Raw genomic sequence first — 16541 nt, forward strand, 5'->3', positions numbered from 1 at the left:
GGTGGTCCATAAAGGGGGCATTCTAGGGAAAAAAATGTTTTGATCTATCATGAGGTATAATGGAATGGAAATTCAAAATGAATATTAAAAGGAGTTGTACCACAATAAGCTTTTATTACTGTTCTGTAGGATAGGTGATAAAAGTCTGATCAGTGGGGTCTCACCATTGAGACCCCACCGATTCCCAGAATGGTCCTATGTCCCCTTCTTCTCATCGCTGTGGTTTCTCTATACCCACCCAAAGTGAAGTAGAGATTGAATGGTGCATTTAAGTCGCCGATCCATTAATTTCAATAGGGCTGACGGAAATAATCAAGTACAAGCACTCAACTGTTTCCAGCAGTCACATTGAAGATAAAACAACCACACATGAGTGAGCACTACCCCATTCAATCTCCCTCTCACTGCAGTGGGTACAGATTTTGGTACAAAATGGCCAACCCCTTTAAAAACTTAAAGGGGTTGGCCGTTTTAAGTTGGCAATTTTCTAATCTTAGGGTGCAGGAAGATGGATAAATTACCAACTTCTATCCATTAGAGATTTTTCACTGATGTGGTAAGCTATGTTACCTGGTTCAGAAACATCTTTTCTCAAGTCGGCAAGCAAGACTATAGAATAGTAGACGTGGAGGGTCATGTGACTTCACATGTCCATGACTGCTCTGAGAATGTTCTGCTATTACTCACCTGTGAAGGTGTGCTCTTGGAAACCCCTAGAACAACAGATCCCAGCAGCTCAACCTAGCAACTGTTCTGTGATCAGATGAATCAAAGTTTGAAATTATTTTTGAAAACTACAGGTGCCGTGTCCTGCGGATTCAAGCGGAAAAGAACCATCCAACTTGTTATCAGCACACAGTTTAAAAGGCGCCACCAATGATGAGCAGTATATACAGCTTTAGGGTGGATTCAGACGAACGTGTATCGGCTGGGTTTTCACGCCGAGCCGATATACGTCCTCCTCATCTGCGGGGGGGGGGGAGGATGGAAGAGCCAGGAGCAGGAACTGAGCTCCTGCCCCCTCTCCGCCCCTTGCCACTGTTAAGGACCGTTACACATGACCGGTCACATTAACCTTTCAAGCCTTGGGTTCCAAATTAGTTCATACCTGGATGCATCAGAGAGGCCAAAAACTATGATGTATAGTAATTAGCTCTCACAGATATGTCGAGATGAGCCGCGGCAAGTATATACAGCCCACTCTGCTTAAGGCGCGTACACTCTGAATCTTTATTGACTGAGTATATTTCTTAATACAGGAAAGCAATACGTCATTAGTCACGAGGTTAATCTTATTGGGTTAGAAAAAACATCAAGAATTGTGCTTTGTTGAACAATCAGCGCAGTGAGAATAAATATGTGAAATGTCCTTCAAATGATTATTCTCTCTTGTGAGTTTGGATGATCACAGCGTCTTATCAGCACGATTTGCTCTTTTCCCAAAGCTCAGGACATGGGGGAGGTTTTTCTGATAGCGGCTGTACCAGGCAAATGTTCTCGGATGAATAGAAAGGGAAAAAACAAATCATTAGACAATGCACTGAATACCCTGCTGTAAAGTTATTTTTGCAAATTTATTGTTTCACTACACACAAGCTTATTTACATCTTATAATGCTCCATTTTGTATCTAGCGGCCATTTTGAGACAGATTCTTCCATTTTATGGACCTGTACCTTCTCAAATCCCCCTAGAAACTGTCTCAAAATAAACAATACCTTATAACTTCTACTGGGCGGGGTAAGGTTTGCTTTCCCTATCTCTAGTTTATTATCTATGCCCTACCTATCATTGTTGGTCAGCTGTCCAAGGGCTAATCCCTTCCCCGACAACTAATCCTAACTAACTAAACACGAAGACCTAATAGACACAGAAGGGATCTATAACACACATGCTACTCTATTCTAATGGCTGGGAGACTAGAGTGGTCACCCCTGCTTCTGCTGAGACAGCTCCATAAGGGGACAAATCGCTCTGTTGTATTATAGGCATATAGCCATCGCCTGGGGTCTCTATATCTACGTATACGGGGGCGACAGGTACCATCTGATCTGTAAGCTTAGCACAAGAGCGTCTCATGCAGGGTACAATACAGACAGAAAGTAGCAGGAGTATGATAAGAGTAACCAGAATCCCTATTCCTATCTGCATTAAGAATTGTTTCCATTGTCCGGTCCATACAAACCACTCATCCCAGGGGTTAGTTATCCCAGAATTACGCTTCAGCTCTTCTGACAATGTGGCCAATTTCTTTATTGCGATAGTCACTTCACCTGTGGGGCCTGTGTTATCTGGAATATATGTACAGCAAGTTTCACCAATCATTTTACAAACACCACCTTTCTCGGCTAGTATCATATCCAGAGCCACTCGGTTCCGGAAAGCCATGGTGGCCGTGGGGCCCAACTGATCAGCAAGCCCCTAAAGTGCATCTCTTGTATAGCTCACGAACCCCTGCTGGTTGTAATATATATATAAACATTCTTATTGATGGTTACTATTCCAAACAGGGACTCAAATCCGGCCTTAACTTGATCCCTGGCTTTAAACTCATCTGGCACCCCCCCTTGGCACTCTGATTGCATCTATATATATATACACATGTGGATCAAACCTGCCACCTGGTTTCAGATTGTGACGCTCGTCTGTAGGACCTGAGAGAGAAGCAGAGACCACAGAATGCGTTATTGACAATTCATTGGAGAGACCTATGACAAAATTAACAAGAGAATCATTTCCCAAACTTGGCTACTGTGGCATGTATCCTCCGGAGAAAAAGAAAAAACTAATGGAAGACACTCAGTTCAAGATTTACCCGTTTCCTTCATTGCCCATGGATCTACTTTCCCACTACTCCGTGGATGGTAGGGTGTGTGAAAAGCCTGGAATATACCCAAAGCAGACATGATGTATTGCATTATTTCACCTGTGACATTTGTACCTTTGTTAGACTCAATTACTTCCGGTACCCCATATCTGCGGATTATCTCATTCATGAGCTTCTGTACGGTTACCTGCTTATTTACTTTGGTAACAGGGTAGGTCTCCAACCTGAAAAGAAATCAACAACAAGCACATATTCATGCTTCCCAACAAGTGGGAGCTGAATGTAGCCAATTTGCAATCCCTGAAATGGGTAGAGTGGTCTAGGCAAGCGTTATGTGGCAAATTTACTTCTGCCCTGTTGCTTACGGCAAAGATCATGCAAAATTGGACAAATGATACAGCAGCTACAGAAAACCCAGGAGCCACCCGTCCTTGCTCAAGCGTTGACATCATTGCTGCTTTGAACGGGGTGTTGGATGAGGCAAGCATCGCCACCATGCTGAAGGAGGTGCTGGAAGGCCTGGAGTACCTGCATAAGAATGGCCAGATCCACAGGGATGTTAAGGCTGGAAACATCCCCCTGGGTGAAGACGGCTCAGTGCAGATCGCAGATTTCGGCGTCAGTGCGTTTCTAGCCACAGGAGGCAACATTGTCAGGAATAAAGTCAGAAAGACCCTTGTGGGCACGCCATGTCGGACGGTACCGGAGGCGACGGAGCAGGCCAGAGGACACGACCTCAAGGCAGACATCTAGACCCCCGGTAGGTGTGTCTTTCCGTGCATCAGCTGGGCTATCATGGGGAACAGGGACCGTGGTAGGCAAGTTCTGTTGACTGTCCGCCATACGCCGTCCCATATTTAGTCCATTTGTCTTTTTCTTGCTTGCTGGCTTGTAACTGTAAAGTCTTTAGCATATCAAAGTCCAAGTTCATATCAAAGTAATCAAAGTCCAAGGTTTATATCAAAGTCCAAAATTATTGTTAAATTCTTCTTTTCTTCTTTTCTTCCACGGCTTAAGGGCCGCTGCCTTTGCTGTGTGATCTGTGATGGCGTTGCCTCTTGTTTCTCTGCTGTAGGAATTGGTGTGAGCTTTCCACTTTGTCACCGCTGCACCATTCTTAACAAGCTGTCTGGCCTTCCATGTTAGGCCGTAGTCATGAGCTATGCCAAATGCATACCGGGAGTCAGTGTAAATGTTTGCCGTCTTACCTTCTACCACTTCACACGCCTCAGCGAGGGCCTGTAATTCCGCTTCCTGTCCTGGGACATGCGGAGGCATTCTGCTTTTAGGACATCTTGTTGCGTGATCACTGCATATCCAGCGTGGAGTCGTCAATTACCCTGGTACCATCTACAAAAACAACTCAGAATATACATTATTAACAAGGGCTTTCAGTTAACATTTATTATGGCCACCTGTTCTGGCAACATGATGGCTTCCATTAGTAAACTTACAGCTTTTCTATTCTTGATGGAGGAAACACAAAAGGCTTAGTGACACATTGAGGTAACTATTTGGGTCAGGAGTACGTAAAAAAAAGTAAATCATCAACATATTACAAGAGGGTGGTGCCCTCGGGAATTGACCAGGCGTCTAATATCAGCTTCATGCATCTGGTAAACTGGTTTTGGGCTATTCTGTGCCCCTTATGGCAGCACTGTCCAACAGTACTGCTTTCCTCTGAAAATGAATGCAAACAAATGCTGACAGTCTGGCTGGCCCTTTAAAACTCTTTCTGTTAATGGGGAACAAAAGGGGTATTGGCTGGGAAGACACATTTCTTAAGGGCTTTAAGTTAACATAAAGAAGAGACAGTGTCTGCAATTGCATCTTCCTGGACATGTGCCAGGGGGTACTGACGGACCAAGGGGCTAAGAGCTTGTTCCTCTGCGTACGTAAGAGTGAGGACGGGTAGAGGTGTCGCTTGGTCTGCTGCCATCCGACATAAAGTCGGGTGACTTTCAGACCCGGGGTGTATACGAGCCTCACCGGACAGGTGAAGTTTGATACAACCTCCCAAGGGTCCCATCACGCAATTCTCAATATGCTTTCAGGACCTTCCAGCATAAGGAAGCGAGTGAGGTATCGTGACCCTTTAAACATTACCTCAAGCGGTTCAGTTTCTGCCAGCTGAATTGGCACTTCTGAAGCCCTTGCACCGATTACCGCTAGACAATCAGGCTGGTATTCTATTTCAAATAGATCATAACCTTATTGTAAAAAGGAAAAAGAAAAAAATTAAAAATTTAAAAATAGCTGACCTGCAATACCTAGATCACCTATATCCTCTCTCCCCCCCCTTTGAACTAGGGTACTTAATTGGGAGAGTAACCGAGTTCAAGGTAGTAGCAACAGTGAGAAGAATGACAAGAGCACATTGTAGCTGGATTTGACGGGCCAGAAATAAGTGCTTGGGTTGCACTTGCGTAAGAATGCTCCGAATGACATGAGGGGTGAGGACCACTAAGGAATGGGGGGGGGGGGGGGGAGGAGCCAACTCAGAAGGTTTGTCAACCATTGCCTGTACTGCTGCCACCGCACAAACACATGAGGGAGCTCCTCGAGCCACTGGATCCACCCTTATTGAGTAGTATCCAAGTGGCCGTGGTTGTCCTCCGTGCTTTTGTGTCAACACTGCCGTCACATGGCTAGAAAGTTCAGTACAGAAAAGGGTAAAGAGTAGTTGAGAATACCCAAGACTAGAGGGCTGCTTCAGAGGTGAGAGAGAAAAGAATAATTGGAAGACAGTCATAGAGTGGTTGCATAAGAGAGGAAACCGAGTGGATTCACGGGCAGCAGTATGAAACAAGGGCGAGAAAGGTGCGGAGTTTGGCAACACATATAGGTACAGGTATGGCCTGGAGAACAGCCTTTTGTTCCTCTGTCAGATGTCCAGTTCCTTGGCCTGACCAATGACCCAGGAGAACAACCTTTATTTTGCAGGACTGGAGTTTGTCATTTCCGGAAGAAAAATTAACAGTGAAATTGTGGCCTGTTGGCAGGCTTCCAAATCATCAGCACACAGCACCGACATGCCGTAGGTGGCTGACTGACACCTCATCAGCACACAGTGCCTACATCACACAGCGCCGACAGCACACAGCACCTACATGCGGTAGGTGGCTGACTGACCCTTCAGCGTCTTTTCTGGACTGGAAAAAGAGGGGTGTTTGTTGGAGCAGTTAGTTTACAAAACTCTTCTGAACCGGCACCTGAGGTCTCAACCCGTACTGATCCATCTGGTGAGAATTTGATGGATGCAGATAAGGCCTGTAAGATATCAGTGCCAATAACAGAGACATAAATTACATCAGGGCAGAATATTCTACAAACATCTATCCACATTGAAAATTTACAGTCTGCATATGCAGGGGGGAGGAGGGGAAATTGTATCCCCAGTCAATATCTGCATCGTCTGAACACGGGTCATTAACTCTCATCCATCCATGCGGTCAAGTCTGTCTCTCTCATTCAAATGTTAGTAAGAGTTCACACAGGACGTAACGCGTATGATGCAACTGTCCTCATCTTGCAAACAAATGCATTCAATCACTACCACCCCTCCCTGGAATCAGTCAAACTTTAACTGTCTGTAATACTAGAGATGTACAACAGATTCCACAACATTAATATGTCCCATAAAAGGAACACACATTTAGCAATTATGCACACGTCCAACCAATTACAGAACTGACATTTACACAAAGAACAGCAAAAACAGTAAGATTCACTGGATTTATTTTGAGTTCTATTCTAGTCAAGCAAACTTAATTAATTGTCCAGTGTTCTCCGCTCTAATCTTTGGCCTTGAGAGTTAGATGAAGAGAAAAACAAAGGGAAGGGGGGGGGGGGGGGGGGATTGGAGACAAGGTGGAGGGAGGACCTGCTCCGGCCTAGCTGCGGCTTCTAATAGATCAAGCATTAACCCTCTATGTACTCCTATATATTTATATATCTAAATATATTATCACATATTGACCCTCTCCTTCGTTCTGTAAGCTTTCCTACTGCCGTCTGCGATCCTAGCACCTATAGTGACCTTTCTTCTCAGCAGTATCTGACTTATGAGGAATGGACAACACGTACAGCAATGACACAATGTTATGACATTAAAACATATAGGACAGACAGCACGGTGGTTAATTGTCACATAATTGTCTGCAGACTCTGCATGAACTTGCTTCATGTCATAGGGGGACACAGACTAGAGGATTCCCTTTCTCCTCCATTTTTCCCCCTTGCAAAGTGGAAAAGATTTTTTCAGCAACAACTACATTCATGGGAAATTTTAAGCACAAACCTATTTGGGATGGGGGTGCTAAACACAGACTGCAGAACAGATAATCGGGAGGAGGCTGTTTGCAGGCGGGATGAGGGGACTTGAATGTTTCTATGCAAAATTCAGAAAAGGCACTCGTCATTGCAGTGCAAAGAATTGGTATGCCAGGTAAAAACATACATAGATGGGAGGTCAGAGGCCAGCTCATTTCTGCTGCGGAGCTAAGATGACGTCTGAGCGGCAGCTGAAGGTATTGTTACAACAGATGCTAAAATGGCCGCTGGGCTATGGCTGGCACTGAAATGGCCACCGAAGGCGTGGCCTAACTGCGTGATGGTGACGGGAGGGTCCAGGAATACTACATACTAGACACGTATCAAGATATACCGACTGGTATTGGCCCCAATAACAACACGGCCATCTAGGGGCAGGACAAAAGGGAGAAAAACATCATGGTGAAGGACTGCCTTCCTTTGTCTTCAACTCAAAGCATATGAATAATCGCCATCTTGAATCTGCAACTTTCTTACTCCAACTGTACGTCACTTACTGAAACATATTTCTCTGCAAACTTGAGCAATCGTCTATTAACTACAATTCCTTCATTATCAGCTAACACACTTTTCAAGCCTTCTCCGACAGCCCCCACCTGTGTAAAACGGCTGTCAGCTCTCTGTGAATATGAACTATTCCCTGCATTTAGACTCATAAATAACACATATGCTGGCACCTTCTGATAACGCCACATGTTCTGCATTTTTCAACTCCTCTCTATATACTACCAACTGGACAGGATCCAAAAGACCATCATCTACAGTCTTCTTCTTAACAATTTAAACATCGTATATCACAACAGCCTAATTATAAGTATATATAACTGCCTGAGACCCTGGTATGCCTGTAGCCTTATGCTCAATCATGTAATGTAAGAACTCTAACGTCTGACGCCCTTTCACATAACTTCTTAACTTTTTGCCTGCTCTACATGACACCAAGTGGACAGAATCAAACAGACCACTGTCAGGTACCTTAATTTAAACATGTTCCGAAACTAAACTCTGAGCCGTCTCTCAACCGGGAGTCCGAAGCCGTATGCTCAATCACGTGATCGTACTTGTCACGTCCGATGCCGTCTGCTCAATCACTCCCTGAGAAGTATGCTCAATAATACAATTTATAACGTCCTAAAAGATTCTGTCCCCTGGTGTCATAGACCACCCAAGACCTGAGGTAAACTTCTTTACCGATGACAACTATGATGTCAAACATCAAACATCCGACTGACCTAAGAGTCTGTCAATCAACTGAGCCAAAACAGACCAACGGCAGACATCATATGATAAATATGACACTTACCGGGCTGTGTGTGAGGTTGATCAGTCCTCTGGTTTGGCACAGTGGATATATGTCCTCCCAGTCCGATGTCGTCGTCCGATGAGTGACACAAGAGTCAAGGGTAAATCCTGCCGACTACGCCAACTGTTAAGGACCGTTACACATGACCGGTCACATTAACCTTTCAAGCCTTGGGTTCCAAATTAGTTCATACCTGGATGCATCAGAGAGGCCAAAAGCTATGATGTATAGTAATTAGCTCTCACAGATATGTCGAGATGAGCCGCGGCAAGTATATACAGCCCACTCTGCTTAAGGCGCGTACACTCTGAATCTTTATTGACTGAGTATATTTCTTAATACAGGAAAGCAATACGTCATTAGTCACGAGGTTAATCTTATTGGGTTAGAAAAAACATCAAGAATTGTGCTTTGTTGAACAATCAGCGCAGTGAGAATAAATATGTGAAATGTCCTTCAAATGATTATTCTCTCTTGTGAGTTTGGATGATCACAGCGTCTTATCAGCACGATTTGCTCTTTTCCCAAAGCTCAGGACATGGGGGAGGTTTTTCTGATAGCGGCTGTACCAGGCAAATGTTCTCGGATGAATAGAAAGGGAAAAAACAAATCATTAGACAATGCACTGAATACCCTGCTGTAAAGTTATTTTTGCAAATTTATTGTTTCACTACACACAAGCTTATTTACATCTTATAATGCTCCATTTTGTATCTAGCGGCCATTTTGAGACAGATTCTTCCATTTTATGGACCTGTACCTTCTCACCACTATTTGCAATAGGAGGGGGCGAGACAGGGGCAGAGCTAAGTCCTGGCGCTTAGTTCCACCCCCGCCCTGCCCCTCCCATTGCAAATAGTGGCGAGGAAGGGGCGGGAGCTCAGTACCTGCTCCTGGCTCTTCCATCCTCCCCTTCCCCCCCTTCCCCCTGCAGACAAGGACACCGTATATCGGCTCGGCGTGAAAACCGAGTCGATATACTGTCGTCTGAATCCACCCTTAGACTACAACTAGACATGGCTCCTGCCACAACTTTTGTGAGATGTGTTGCTGCCATCAATTTTCAAATGAATTAATTTTTTTTTATAAAATGGAAAAATGTCTCCCCTCAGCATCTGATATGTTCTCTTGTGCATAAAATATGGTTATATGAGATTTACACAGCATTGTATTGTTTTTTTCTTTACACGGTGTCCCAACTGTTTTGAAATTGGGGTTATGCATATATCTATATGCGTGTGTGTTAGCGTTGTACAATATATCTAACGTATACATGTACATATGAATCATCGTTTTGGGGGTGACTGTGTATAGACAAGAACTAGGGGAATACTTTTTTTTTAATACATTGGAGGAACAGCTACTAATAGTAGAGGATGGTGCCTGGCTGACAAGTAGAAAGAGATAAAATACTGGTGATATAGGCGCAACATTCTAAAAGTGAAAGCTGAAAGTCATGGATACGGTTGTCAAAGCACTTCTATTTTATTGGACAGCATAAAAAGGCAGCAAGGAAAACATGTTTCGGGGTCAAACCCCTTCGTCAGTTCGGCTGGATTAGAGTAAAAACTAACTGATATGTACAAAAGGAAAGTGGAAAAATTAATAACAAAGAATGGGAAATAAAAGCAAAATTCATATACATAATAAAATGAATTCGTATCAAATACATCAATAAATGCAGTGAATATATAATAGGGCAAAAGAGAGAAATTGTGGTAAAATATATGAGACAGAAAAAAATGTATACATACGGTATATGTGGAATGACATGAATTCATAAAAAATAGAATATCTTTGCTTGCAATAGAACAGGCAGGGAGGTGAGATGTTTGTGACTCCGAAGACCATTGCATCCGCATGCTGGGATTTGTATTTTCAATTTTCTTGAAATCCCACCCACTCAAGCCTGCTGGATGAAGAACCACAACAGGAGCCTGATGACGAGGATGGGTTATGTAAATTACATATAAACAGTTCATTTTGCTTGGAACAAGTTCTTTCCGGCTCTGCTTATTCCAGGGCACTTTGGATACTTTATACTGAAAATGGACAATCCCTTTAACTGTGAATGGGGGTGCGGTTCGCCAGCGTTTCTTAACTCCAGTCCACAAATATGATTTAAGGATATCCTATTAGAAGAACACCTGTGGCAATACCTGACACACTAACAGTAGTTATATCACCTGTGCAAAATAAAGGGAATGCTGAAATATACACTTAACCCTTTAAGGCCCATATAGACGGGACAAGTGTTGGGCAAACGATGCCCGACACTCGGCCCACACATACTAGCTCCGGAGCACGGGAGCTAGTATTGCTGGCTCACAGCGGGAAGGCTGCAGAAGATTTCTCTCCTCTCACTACCCCACCCCTCTCCATTTACTTAACATAGCGGCCGTTCAGTACTGAACAGCTGCTATTTACACTGAATGATCATTAATCAGCTCATCGTCCATCGTTTATGCAGCATAAGCAAAGTTATTAACATGTATATCTTCACCCAGAGGTAATTTTCGTGCTGTGCACTTCAGTTCTTTTTATCTCCCCATCAACCCCTACTTTGTGGAGTCTTCTTGTTGTCCACTACTTTTCTTCTTTGAAATGCTGAGTTAGGGCCCTTTTACACGGAACGATGTTGTTCAGGTTCTCGCTAGATCACAGGAATCTCAAATATAATCGTCCAGTATATGACTCAACCATGAATAATTTGTTCACAATCATTCATCGTTCAGTTTCCGCAGGCGTAAAAATCAAACAACAATCGATTCGTGTAAACAGGCAGTCAGTCATCTATGATCAACAGCATGTTTGCTGTGAATGGAGGTGGTCTACAAGAGTGATCTCCACTCGTTTCGCTGAGCGATCATGACTCCTGTGTGAAAGCGTGGCTTAAGCGCCCAACATTTGTCCTGCGTAAAAAGGACTCTTAGGGTTCGTTCACATGGCTGTATTTGCGCCGTGTTTTATAAGCACAATTTTTGCATGCGTAATACACAGCAAATAGAACCCATTGATTTCAAAGGGTTTGTTCACATGAGTGAACAAACCCACAATTTTTAATGACGTGAAAAAATACATGGCATATTCTATTTTGGTGCATATTACATGCCACAATAGGCCATTGAAATGAATAGGCCGGCACAAATATGCAGTAAACCTGGGTATTTGCACAGAAAATTATTGGGCCCTTCTGCATCCTTTTTTGCGTGTGCAAATATGCCGTGTATTTGCGTGCACAAAATCCCTCAGTAGTGGAAGAAATATCTGTCTATAAGCGATTTTTGGTCTCGTATTTACACAACCAAAATGTGCTTACAGTAGTGTAAACCAGCTCCAAAGCCTCTTCTACACACAAAGATGATCGCTCAAAAGATGGCTTTTGAGCGATCATTTTGCATTAACTACTAATTGGTACTAATGCCAATTAGCAGCTTATTAATGCATGTGAGCCGCTGGGAGCTATATTCAGAGAACAGCACGTGGTCTGTTCTCTGAATACATTCCCTTTGTTCTGCTGCTGGGCTGACAGTTGACACAATGTTATCAGCGCTCCCCGCGGAGAACACAGCGTGAAGCTCCTGCTATCAGCTCTTCTGTAGAAGGATGGATTTTATGCAGAACATAAAGGCATTGTTTGGCAGAAAAGTGCAAGATGGGCACATTTACACGCAAAGAATATTGCTCAAAAGATGGCTTTTGAGCGATAATCGTTGTGTGTAAAAGGGCCTTTAGTCTTTAGACCACACCCACTTTATCAGACACAAAGTAAAAAGTGGTGTGTGTGGCAGAGCCCTTAATACATGTGGCGTTCCACTATTTTTTTCCAATGCAAGTTATTACAGTTAATTCTATTCATGCATGACCCTTTCATAGTCATGCTCACCCTTGTAACTCTGTTCATTGTATAGGATTATACAAAGAGAATTCTGCGCTATTACTTGTTTTTTTTCCCAACAATAAGCTACTTCAATTTCTACAATAGCAATAGCAATTTCTACTTCTGCCTCATTGGTGTTTTTTTGCCTTTCTCTGGATCAACATATGGGTGGGGGTAATAGGCTGAACTAGATGGGTATGTTTCTTTTTTCAGCCTAACGAACTGTGTTACGATGTTAATGTATACCCGGAAAAACATCCAGTTTTAAAGTCCTGCTTTTGTGTTTGTAGGCAACAACAGTAGTTTTTGTGACCATCTTGGATGAAAATGACAACGCTCCTTCGTTTGAAAGACTGCTATATGAAATAACTTTGGATGAAGGTCCTATGACTCTCAACTCTGTCATAATCACAACTACAGCTGTGGATCTTGATGTGGGTCTTAATGGAACCGTTATCTATTCCGTAATAAGTGGCAACCTTCAGGACACATTTACTATAAATAATTCCACGGTAAGTTCTGAGCAGTCAACATTGTTGTCTGGTATTATGACATACTTTAAGCCCTCCTTTACACGGGCAACACCGCATCGCTGTGAGAAAATCGCAGCGATATCGCTGCACGTTTCTCGCAGCAATACCGCGATTTTGTAGCTCTACAAAGTCGCATGTGACGCTACAAAATCACGCAACTTTGTAGCATCTGCTACTGTCAAAGTTGCATCGCATGCAAACCGCGTTTACGTGCGATGCAACAGAGAGGAAGGCTCCATAGAGAAACATGGGCTACAAAACCTAGCGTGTCGCGGGCATATCGCCGGACCTGCGAGGTTTGTGTGTCGTTTTGTAGCATGCTACAAAACATCTCATGTGTGAAGGAACCCATAGGAAACCATGGGCTTCTCATACGATTTGTAGCATCATAGCAATGCTACAAAAATGCGCGACTTTGTCGCCCGTGTGAAGGAGGTCTAAAGGGGAATGATTTTACATTGCTTGGATGAAGTATAGCTCCACCTGACTGAAACTTTTATGGAGCACAATAACTTCATGATGTTTTGTAATAATGTATCCGGATATGTGTTACATAAGTAATTTGTTTTAATCCAATGAGAAGTTCAGTTTTGCACAGTTTGCAATGGGGTGATAGGAGAGAACATTTGTTACGTCTGTACAGGCCGTGGGAACAACGACCTACACAAACGCAACCCAAATAAGAATAGGCTCAACAACAACAGGGAAACCAATAGATATAGGACCCTACACCAACACCAGAGGCTAAATACTTACCAATGTACGAATACACACAGGCAGATGGAATTGTTAATAAATATGTATGAGGTAGTGGTTGGTATTTTGGCCAGAATACTTAAGCTCACAAGCCCACACCAAGGGTCCTCATTGTCTTGGGAGTCCCTACACTAACAAGACAAGTAAACCTAGGAAAGGAAACCCTGCCTTCAAGCAGGGCGATTGTCCCAATAGGGACGGCTGCACGCTGGAACCTAGTGATCTGGCTCACTCTGGATAGTAACAGGCAGGAACACAAGACAAGGCAAATAACACAACAGGCATCTGCTCACCTACAGAAAGACACTGAACAAGTCACTATTCAAACAACAAACAAGCACAAGGGAATCCCACCTAGAACGACATGCATAACTCCAAGCACCAGGCTTTTGGGGGTTAAATGAGTAGCACCCTCTAGTAGGAGGGGTTGGTACTTATGTGCACAAGATCGATGGTGATTGGCTGGTTGGAGAACTTCACACCATCAGCCAGACAAATCAACCCCACCTGCAGCAGGGTGCTCCAGGAAACCCAACAGAACAACAGGTCCCCGGAGCACAACATGACAATAATCGCAATATAAATTTCTAATTAGTGGAAAGTGTATTTTAGAAAAAATCATAAGTGGATCATAGAACATGTGTTTACTGATTTACAGAAACTGGCTGTAGTACGCATGAGGAGCTCGTGGTTGATGAGGTTTTGCACGTTACTTCCTGTATTGGCTTCCGTTGTCATTCGAAAAGAGGACAACTTTTTTTCTGTACTAATGTAAATGTTCTGGGAAAACATTTACCCAAAAGGCGACAGGTCTGAGCGTTTAGCGACTGGAGCATTTATCGGACACACTCATCATTAGGCCTTATTTAGAACATCAGTTTACTTAAATATCGTTATAGAGCCAAGTTGATGCAGGACTGTTATCTGATTGTACTTATAGGAACAGGAAGGAGTATTATTTCCTTGTGAGAAAAATATTGTACATAGTTTCCCAGAGCGGGTTGCTTTCCAGTGGATCTATTAGATGGCTATGAGTGAACATACACATGATACAGGATGCATTAGTTAGACGAAAGCTATAACTCATGTATCTTATTTGTTACACAAACCATAAATATAAACATTTTAACAGTTGAGCCAAAAGTCATGCAGTTGGGCAATAATATTAAAATTAGTTGTAACTGTAATGCTGGTCACACAGCCCAAGTTCTATAGTCTGAGGTGATGTTTGGAAGAGACTATGTAGGGAACAGCTATATCTATCACATTGAAATATTCAGGCAAGTCGAGAAGGCTGGTGATGCCAGTCACCACTAATACACTATGTTATCAAATGTTTTGGGCCCTTACTATAGATGAGCGAGTATACTCGCTAAAGGCAATTGCTCGAGCGAGCGTTGCCTTTAGCGAGTATCTCCCCCGTTTGAGACTAAAGGTTCGGGTGCCGGCAGCGGGCACGGAGCTGCGGGGGGGAGCGGGGCGGAACGGAGGGGAGATCTCTCTCTCCCCCCCGCTCCCTTCTGCTGACAGCCGCTACTCACCGCTCCCCCGCGCCGGCACCCGAACCTTCTGTCTTGAGCGCAGGAGATACTCGCTAAAGGCAATGCTCGCTCGAGCAATTGCTTTTAGCGAGTATACTCGCTCATCTCTAGCCCTTACCAATCCTGTACTGTCAGGCAAAGGGGGATATGCAAAATGGAAGTGTGTGCATTAGGTATAAAGGAGAGTATCACACATCATATCCCAGTACAGAGATCATCAGAATGCCACCAGGTGTACAGCTGATAACGGAGTATGGTGGTGGAATTACACCTGAGCCACCAATCAAAACAGGACATCGCACCACTTTTGGACCTCCCAAAGACAATGGAAAGCATCTGGTATGTGCAGTGGAGCTACATGCAGGGAGACCTTGTAAACTGACAGAATGTGGACAATGAAGCCTTGTACGCGCTGTGAAGGCACCACACACATCATTTGCTGAAACAATTGCTCAGGGGGTCTCACAGGTTTTGGAACATCCATTAGGACCAGAAACATCTGTTGGGAACTGCATTTAAAGGGTTATCATAGATGAGCAGCTGCACGCAAGCCCAATATCACAGCACTGAATGCACAGAAGTGCCTGCGATGGTGCTTGGAGCGTTGTTTCTGGACTGTAAATGAGTAGAAACAAGTGTTTTGAACAGCTGAACCATCTTCCATTCGGATGGCCACACTTGGCTGCGGCGGTTGTCTGGAGAGCAGTTTCTACGCAACATCATTGTCCCAACAGTGAAGTTTGGAGGAAGTTCTGTTATAGTGCCGGGGTGTTTCTGCTGGAAATTAACAGGGATATTGGTTATAGTGAGGTCCACCCTCAATACCAATAGGAACAGAGACATTCTGGACAATGTGGCATTACCCACCCTGTGGCAATACCTTGGTACAGGTCCGTGTCCGAGCACCATGTCCTACAGCATGCAGTGTTGAGGCTTGGTTTGAGGAGCAGAACATCTGCACACTTCGTTGGCCAGCTCAAATTCAGGATCTCAATTCCATTGAGCATCTTTGGGATGAACTAGGACACTATCTGTGCACACCCAACACACCCATCATCCTCCGCATCACTTTCTGAAGCTCTCCTTGAGGAATGGAGGCAAATCCCTCCACACATCTATGGGAATTTGATAGAAAGTGGCTGAGGAGGGTTACTGCAGTCATTAAGGCTAAAGGCGGCCCAACAACGTATAGAAAAATGTGAATAAAATTGAATTTTATCACCTTCTGTGTGTGTACCAATACTTTTGTCAGCATAGTGTATGTGTAGTCTGTTAGATCTTTGGGCGTCTATGGGCAGGCACCTGCTCTTATTGCTGGTGAGGGATCTGCCCATATATGTTCAGGTACTTGATTAGAAAAGATGCGGCTT

At 43.8% G+C, this 16541-nt stretch overlaps 1 protein-coding gene across 1 annotated transcript in view; it reads left to right on the forward strand.

Moving 5' to 3' along the window:
- CDH23 (cadherin related 23) overlaps positions 1-16541 on the forward strand; it is a 996630-nt gene that overhangs the window by 867477 nt on the left and 112612 nt on the right. Inside the window, exon 37 of the mRNA XM_066601617.1 lies at positions 12632-12853. Coding sequence (XP_066457714.1) covers positions 12632-12853 — 222 coding nt within the window. The remainder of the gene's footprint in view (positions 1-12631; positions 12854-16541) is intronic.

This window comes from Eleutherodactylus coqui, chromosome 4 (assembly GCF_035609145.1).
Source record: "Eleutherodactylus coqui strain aEleCoq1 chromosome 4, aEleCoq1.hap1, whole genome shotgun sequence".
Lineage (NCBI taxonomy): Eukaryota > Metazoa > Chordata > Amphibia > Anura > Eleutherodactylidae > Eleutherodactylus > Eleutherodactylus coqui.